General features: G+C 40.1%; 2 protein-coding genes across 2 annotated transcripts in view; one reads left to right on the plus strand and one right to left on the minus strand.

The window, feature by feature from the left end:
- The window catches only part of gng13a (guanine nucleotide binding protein (G protein), gamma 13a), a gene marked incomplete at its 5' end in the record, with an annotated part of 26,097 nt that overhangs the window by 3,926 nt on the left and 13,572 nt on the right, over positions 1–8,599 (minus strand).
- Positions 1,085–8,599, plus strand: part of chtf18 (CTF18, chromosome transmission fidelity factor 18 homolog (S. cerevisiae)) — a 17,543-nt gene continuing 10,028 nt past the window's right edge. Inside the window, exons 1-14 of the mRNA XM_032541639.1 lie at positions 1,085–1,335; positions 3,891–3,980; positions 4,076–4,226; positions 5,075–5,264; positions 5,425–5,517; positions 6,357–6,409; positions 6,515–6,656; positions 6,782–7,006; positions 7,096–7,193; positions 7,278–7,401; positions 7,506–7,642; positions 7,792–7,885; positions 8,077–8,175; positions 8,274–8,404. Coding sequence (XP_032397530.1) covers positions 1,248–1,335; positions 3,891–3,980; positions 4,076–4,226; positions 5,075–5,264; positions 5,425–5,517; positions 6,357–6,409; positions 6,515–6,656; positions 6,782–7,006; positions 7,096–7,193; positions 7,278–7,401; positions 7,506–7,642; positions 7,792–7,885; positions 8,077–8,175; positions 8,274–8,404 — 1,715 coding nt within the window. The 5' untranslated portion in view covers positions 1,085–1,247. The remainder of the gene's footprint in view (positions 1,336–3,890; positions 3,981–4,075; positions 4,227–5,074; positions 5,265–5,424; positions 5,518–6,356; positions 6,410–6,514; positions 6,657–6,781; positions 7,007–7,095; positions 7,194–7,277; positions 7,402–7,505; positions 7,643–7,791; positions 7,886–8,076; positions 8,176–8,273; positions 8,405–8,599) is intronic.

Below are 8,599 nucleotides of genomic sequence, written 5' to 3' on the forward strand. Positions count from 1 at the left end.
CACACACACACACACACACACACACACACACACACTGGTCAGCACCTCAAAGCATGCATTTTTTACTCTTAACACGTATGGACATTTTTCACTGAGGGACATGAGCGGACAGGAAGTCGGAGAGGAAGGGGCAGAGATGGTCATGTTGACTTTGCTTTCATGCTCTCTGATGTGAAATTAATTCAGTGTCACACATAAACTGCTGGCCAGTGTTTGTCTACTGTAAGGAGCAGATGGTGTAACACACATCATCATTAATCTTTCTCTGTCTCTCTCTCTCTCTCTCTCTCCTTCTCTCTTTCTTTCTCTTAAACACGCACACACACACAATCAGAACAAAATTTAAAAGATGTAAAAACTTCAGATGAAAAAAGTTTTTTGTGTGCAAGAAAAACTTATTTTTGAAAAGTCAAGAGTTGCAATTTTAGATTATATTAAAATTAATGTCATTAAACACACTACCACAACAAAATGCACGTAACCAGAGGAGGAAAAAGCAGTATCGGGCCGATGTATCATGGTAATATATATATTAGACACCGAGGGATATGAATACACCAATATTTAAGTAGCTTATAAACATATGCAGCAGTTGTCAAAATATAAAGTGTAAAAAATACAGAATTAAGGTTAAAGTATAGGAAGTAGTGTAAGTATAAATACTCTTTAGGGGAGATATAAACAGTATGGACAGGAGTATAAATGTGTATGAGAAGAGCAAATATAGTAAAGGTATGTATATGTACTAATGTAAGTCATTTAGAATAATTTAAGTTGGGAATTGCTTGCATTGCTTGTTGGCTATTCCAAAAGTTTGAACATTCTTCATTCCAGTAGCCTACATGGGAATTATTATTATCGTGTCAATAGTGTTATCAGAATAGTGGGACAAAGACATGCTTACTATCTATTTTCATGTATTAGTGTTTGCATGCACAATTACAGTATTACAGTAAGATGTACACATAGTCTTTCCTCTGGCGCCACCTTCAGGCCAAACGTAGATTTTTAATTTGTCGCTCTACGGTGCATGACGGGAGTCGAGAAATAAATGAATAACCAATCAGAAGACGGGAGACTCGCTTTACCCGGAAGTAATACACATCACAACAAAAATTGCCGGGAAACTTCAAGGGCTCTGGCTCTTTCATAGCGGCTGGACAAATAGCGAAGTAAATATTAACGTGAAAAGTGTGTTTAACACATTACCGTGTCTCTGGTTGTGTCGTGTACTTTTCCGAGCCAATATGGACGAATATGACGAACTGTTTGAGATACAAGACGACTTCGAGGCCCAGTTTGCCGACGAGTTGGAAGCTATGGCGGATATGGAGGGTGAGGAACTAACGTCAACTGACAAACTTTAACAGCACCTTTAATGCCTGTTCCCAAACAGCCTTACATTTTAACTGCTGTATTAAAATGTAATGTATTCACCGAACCACTTACTGACCTGTGAGCGTAACTTCCTCATAAACCTACGTAGGAATACACACACACACACACACACACACACACACACACACACACACACACACACACACACACACACACACACACACACACACACACACACACGTACCTCTGTCTCTGTTTGACCTGTTGATGTATCGTCTGGCTACACCGACATAGACCGTATATAAAAGGCTAACGATACAACCATAGACTGTTAATATTGATATTAGTTAATATACAGTCTATGGTTACAACGCCTAGCTATTCTGGGGATAGGGCAAGCAACACTATGGCGGACAAAACATGGCACTCATTTTAGTAGGCAATAAAGTTGTGGATCATTATTCATGCAGGTAAAATTATGCAGTATGATTACCCCCTTAACTCCAGTTTGCTTTAGTTTCTTACCAAGCTACATAAATGGGTACATGAAGAGAACAATTAACATCCAATATTCCATGTTTTTTATGGCTGCACAATTTTATCAGATAGATATGTTCAACCTGTCAACACACCTCACACTTGAATTTGTTCTTTATTTTACAGTCTTTTTGTTAAAATATATAACTTATATTTGGCTTCTTAGTCTCTATATAATTTGAATTCTGTGTCATTCACGTTTTTTGTCATGGCCCACGGGCCGGGTGATAAAATGTATCATCATAATAATTTGATTTTATGTGAATCCAAAGTCAGCCTGACATATCCTTGGGAAGCTTTTGTTTTTTTGCTAGAATTAAAATTTAAGCTCTGTGGGTTTTAACCATTTTTGGCTACACGCAGGCCTTGTTTCGGACAGTGGGACTGAAGCTGCAAAGTACAGAGTACATTCTCCTTATAACAGAGCAATTCATCTCTCGGCTGTTTTATTTATTTAAATCAAGGAAACATTTATTTAAGATTAACTTTATTGTCCCACATTGTGGGAAATTTGTCTTGGGCACTTAACCCATGCTGCAATGATACTAAAAACAAATAAACACAGACAGCATTTACAGATACTGTACAATACCATACAACAGACAGTACTATGTTCCTGATGGTGTATTAATCCCAACATGGTGGCATGCATTGCATTAGTTAAACATTACTCAATTAAATAAATGAGAGATAACAAGTACAACAATTACAAATCTCAATCGTCATCAATCGTGCCTTTTATTTGCAGCTATTTAGGAGCTTTTTTTTAAGATTATATTTTGGGCATTTTTGGCCTTTAATGACAGGTCAGATGAAGAAGTGAAAGGGGAGAGAGAGGGGGGAATGACATGTAGCAAAGGGCAGCAGGTCGGAGTTGAACCCAGGCCCACTACCAACTGAGCTATCCAGGCGCCCGGCTATTTAGGAGCTTTATAGAGCGAGGAACTCTAAACCTCCTACCGGATGGCGGCAGCTCGTATTCTGCGTACAGAACGTGAGACGTGTCGCTAACAATTCTATTTGCTTGTTGCAAAGAAGCCCGTTCATTAATACTTTGCATGGATAAGTGCTCTTTAACACAAACGATCTTCCAGGCAGAACGAAGAATCAATTGTAACAGTTTAGTTTTTAACTGCACAGGGAGATGAATTTGCAAATGGCATGAGAAATGCAACCGTTGCTGCAGTCTGCAACAGAGACTGTCAACATGTGTGCTTCAGGTTAGTGACTCGTCAATATAAGCACCGAGATATTTGTCTGAGTGGCCCTGAGTGATGGTTTGGTTGTGGATGACCACAGGCCTGTGGTCACCAACTCCCAGAGGGTCAAACACCATCTCTTCAGTCTTGGAAACGTTAAGAACAAGGTGGTTATCATCGCGCCAATTCACAAACTTGGATTTCCATAAAGTAATCAAACGGGTCCCAGTTATTTTTCAGCAGAGTTGAAATTGCAGTGTCATCAGAAAATTTAATGACATGATTATTTGGATGCTCAAGAGCGCGGTCGGCATAGTGTCCTGGCCCACTGGTGTGGAGTGGCATACAAGCCGAACAACTGGGATCACAAGCAGACCTCTCAGTAAAAACAGCATTGTGTTGCGATAAAAGCACCAAACGTTCATAAGAAGCCACATAAAACCACACAAAAGAAACAAAAACAGTGAGGCAACAGCGCGAGGTAGCCCAAGTCGCAGCAGAGCAGTGCCACCAGTGCCAGACCCCAAAGTGTGATCAATAAATACATTTTTTTACTGACAGTACCAAAGCCAAACCTAATCCAGTTTAGATACAGAATATCACAAAACATAAGAAAAACCTCACAGGAAAAGCTGGATCTAGTGAATGTTTGGCATTATGTTTTCTCGGTAAATGACTTAAAGATCACAATGTTATGCATTTTTCTATTGATTGTGTTAAGATAAAATAGAATTTATTAATCCCACACTGGAGAAATTTCTGAATACCAACTAATCACTTCAGCATTGATTATATGTTTATTCTTGATTGGCTTAGAGGAATCTTTCAAGCCAGAGAAACGTCAGAAGCAGGGTCCAGGAGGCGACATTTCTGACATAGAGCATCTGCTGGAGGATCAACCCATCAGTGAGTTCACCCTGAGAGTACAGTGTCCATCATGTCCTTGTTGTGTTTGCTTGATGTTGTAAGTTTGTACCTTAAATTTGGCTTTGCCCTCGCAGCCCCAAAGGCAAAGCGGCAGAAGCAGGATGCAGGAGTGGCCAAGCAACTTTTCAAGTCACTGCAGACTCAAGAGAGCAAAGCCCCGTCACAGAGGGATGACATCTCACCGCCGTCCTCTCCAGAGCAGTATGCACCCGCTGACACCTTCAGGTAGGAGAGATGGATGGGCTGGTGTTATACATACTATGAGCTGAAAGGGGAAACCGTTGATTTCCTGGGAGGTGGTGAGGGGAAAGGACACATCTGTATTGAGCAGACATTTTGTGCATTAGATCTTTTTACACTAAATACTTGGTTTTATATCTGGTGCATTTTTTGGGAATGTAGAACATTTTTATATATAGGAAGGCATTTCACTAAAAAAATCCCCATTTCTCTAAATACTCAATTCACAAACAAATAAGAGTCAGTAACAAGCAATACTTCACAAGGCTACTATTTATAGATACACAAAAGCACTTACTTGCCTGAGGAAGAACTGCAGCTGGTGACACATCACCTGTGTAGACTGAGTATTAGATCTTCTTTTTGTTCTATTCCATTGAAGTTTTGTCTTTTTATGTCCAGTACTTTATTTTTTGAGCTCTTTAAACAATCCTTTGCATTCTAGTGCTTGTCAGGCACTCCTTGTTTTAATACTGAAATGATTTAGTCAATCATTTGATTGACAGAAAATCAATTGATGAGAATTGTGGTATTTAGATTAATAATTCAGAGAATGTATCAAATTCAAATATCAAACGGTTGCTTAATACAGTATGTCAAATCTGAGGATCTTTAGTTTTTCTATTTACTATGATAGTAATTTGAATACCATCTTCAAAAAAGAAAACGGTATTCAACTTGTTGCTTAGACAAAAAGTAGGAATTTACAGACATAACATTATATTGAAACATGTGATGTGGCATTTATCGTTACTCAAATTTCATAGATTGAACAATATATTTATTATTGTAAAAAAAATAAACAAACTTCTGAACATGTTTGTGTGTATTAGGTCTACCCCAGCCGTGTTGGATATCAGTGGCTTTGCTACAATCCCAGAGACGCCCAGGCGAACTCTCACGGCGGCGTCAGCATCGCGGCATGTGCTGAGGCGGCCTCCTTTAGAGGGCGAGTACATCACTGTGACCGACTCATCAGGGAGCCGGGTCTACCTCAAACAAACAGAAGACGCACAGTCAAAGGTGAAACCATGTTGAATGATGCTGATGAAACATTTGGGGCAGCATCTTTTACTAAATCCTGATTTACTGTAAGCAAACATACCTTCAGGGTCCAGTGCCTATATGTCTTATATTGTACTTCTGTACAGTCATTTCTTTGCGTTTACCGGTGTGTCTCCAGGTAGTGGACTTGAGATTGGTACCAAACTCCCATGGTTCACTGGGGCTGCTGTCAGTGCCAATAGATGTGTTGAGAGATCAACAGGCAGAGAGGGTGAGTGACCAGGCCGCTGTTGTTTGTGTATAATCTGCCAAATAGCTTGCACAGGAACACACTGTTGATTTGTCAGTAATCACACATGCTAAAAGAATAATCAGTTTCCATAAATCCCGACAATTTCATGATTAGCCAAATACAGAGAATATAACATTTTGAAACAAAGTATTTATTGTATCTGCAGCCAAATAAAGCATGATTGTTATATTGTTGTCTGATACAAAACAATGCTTACTCAAGCGAGCAAAAATGATTGATGTGTTTACACAATGGCATCCATAACTTTAAATTATTCATAAATTTATTAATTTGAAGAAGAAAAAAAATGATATAACCTAATAATTTAAGCATGAAAAAGGGCAAGGTGTTACGGAGAAAATCAGATATTATGATATTGCTGACCAAATACCTTGATATTGCGATGATATTGAATGTTTGACCATTGCTGCTTTAACAAAACATCTTCACAATTAGATTTCAGATAAATATAGATAATGACTAAGTGGTTAAAGAGAAATAATACAACAGCTAGAACAGCCTGTTAAGTTCAGAAGTGACAGTAATACAGCCTTTAAAACCATGAAATTGACAAAACTTAAGCCATGTTACGATATTACGATAATCTAAATCTAAGATATATGATATGTAGTCTCGCATCGCAGTATCAAAATAATATTGATAAATCGCCCGGCCCTACACTATAATCAAATATAAGAGTTACCCATTTTGTACATTGTACTTTAGTTATGGATGTACTTGTACAATGCTTTTCAGACATCCTATATTTTGAAATGTACCGTGTGAGGATTGCAAATTGTCTCTTTGAAATTGTGCAGCGCCACCAGCAGGCTGTAGAAGAATCTCAGCGTCTTGCAGATCTGCTGGCCAGGTATCTCACCACCTGTCTCTCTCACACCGCCACATCAACAATCTGATTACATGCAGCAGGACATGGGTTTTTGAATTTCCTTTTTGAATTTGCATCACATTGCAGCAGTGTGAACGATGTGCATGTTCCGCCCGAAAGCAAAGAAGATGAAGAGAATGATAACCCCGAAGACCCAGAGGGCCAAACCTCTCGACTCTGGGTTGACCGATACTCTCCCCGACACTACACAGAGCTACTCAGTGATGATGTATGTGACATTTTGCGTTTCTGTGTAACTCAGCGTCTACATAAAGTGAATGAAACCCCTTTTTAGTATTGATAAGCCCATGTATCCCATACTGATGCCAGCTGTGTGTGACTGTTTCATCTTAGTTTACCAACCGCTGTCTGCTCAAGTGGTTGAAACTTTGGGACACCGTTGTGTTCGGAAGAGAGAGGAAGTCCCGCCCGGCCCGGTTTGACAGACAGGCTCCCAACCAGAACTCATTCAAACCCAATCAAGTCAATCAGAATCCAAATCGCTTCAAGAGCAAGATTGAGGTGACTGAGGAGCTACTGGAGGCTGAGCTGGACCAGTACAAACGACCCAAATATAAGGTTAACATAAACCTGTCAATACATTCTCAGTTTAAAGACCTAAAGTTGTTCTATAGTACCAAATATTATTTATTTTGGTCTTTCTCTAGGTGGCATTGTTGTCTGGTCCTCCAGGTTTGGGGAAGACCACCCTGGCTCATGTCATAGCAAAGCATGCTGGGTACAATGTGGTGGAAATCAATGCCAGGTTAGACAAACCTAATTTAAAACTGACCCAGTAATAGTAAAAAAAAGTAGGCACCCTGCCGTGACTGTGTTGATGTTTCTGCAGTGACGATCGCAGTGCAGAAGTGTTCCAAAAACGCATCAACACGGCAACACAGATGAAGTCAGTTTTAGGAGTCAATGAGCGGCCGAACTGCCTCATTATTGATGAGATCGACGGAGCACCTGCGGTATGTTGTGGACAACAAACAAAGGGAAAAAATAATCATGTTAATGCACTCCTGTGATCTATTTAATGTGTTTTCTTATTTTCTTTATCGCTGGTGTATGACAGGCTGCCATCAACATCCTGTTAGCAACTCTGAACAGAAAAGAAGGCCACGGGGGGGATGCTGGTACAGAAACTGCGAAGAAGAAAAAGAAGAAGGAGTCCATCCTGCTTCGACCAATCATCTGCATCTGTAACGACCTGTAAGAGAGGCCGTGGTGTCTAACAGTTCAACAGAGTGGAAATAGTAGATTTTTGTTATAACTGAATGGTCTTTGCTAAATATATACAATGTCTCACTTTTGGATATTGAGTGTTCTTTGCAGCCATCATCTGATTCCTTTCCTTTTAGTTATGTTCCAGCTCTCAGACCTCTCAGGCAGCAGGCCTTCCTCCTAGTTTTCCCTCAGACTCAGCCTTCTCGCCTCGCACAGAGACTGGCAGAGGTCAACACTTACACACACACACACACACACACACACACACACACACACACACACACACACACACACACACACACACACACACACACACACACACACACACACACACACACACACACTATTACACATAAGGGTCCAGAAATATTTTGTGAACACACCAACAATCCAGGTTTACGTTAAGTTTTTGTTTGCAGATTTCACTCCAGCAGGGGATGAAGACAGACACAGGCACTCTGATTTCACTGTGTGAGAAGACTGACAATGACATCAGGTCTTGCATCAACACACTACAGGTGGGTAGCAGCACTGTTAAGGAAAGTCTGTTTGTTGCATGAGCAGTGATATACAGTTATATCAAGTTATATCACAATATGTGTTCTTTCTTGCACAGTTCCTCCACCGTCGCGGCCACAAGCAGCTGAGCACAAAGACCATCCAGTGCATCTCTGTGGGACAGAAGGACCAGAACAAAGGCTTATTCCATCTGTGGCAGCAAATCTTCCAGTTACAACGTACAAAACGGTACAGTATGTCCTGCCACAGTTCTTCTTGGAGTGTGTCATGTAATTATGAATGTTTTGCTGCATTTTCTAGATGCTGAGACCTTTTCAGAAAACTGCTACATTTACTAAAGGCAGACAAAGTTTAAGTTTAGTCAAAAATGGAGAAATGAGGCAAATGTTTTGCAAAAGAACAAGAGATTGGTGCTACCGCAAC

Source organism: Etheostoma spectabile, chromosome 2 (genome assembly GCF_008692095.1).
Source record: "Etheostoma spectabile isolate EspeVRDwgs_2016 chromosome 2, UIUC_Espe_1.0, whole genome shotgun sequence".
In the NCBI taxonomy this organism is placed as follows: domain Eukaryota; kingdom Metazoa; phylum Chordata; class Actinopteri; order Perciformes; family Percidae; genus Etheostoma; species Etheostoma spectabile.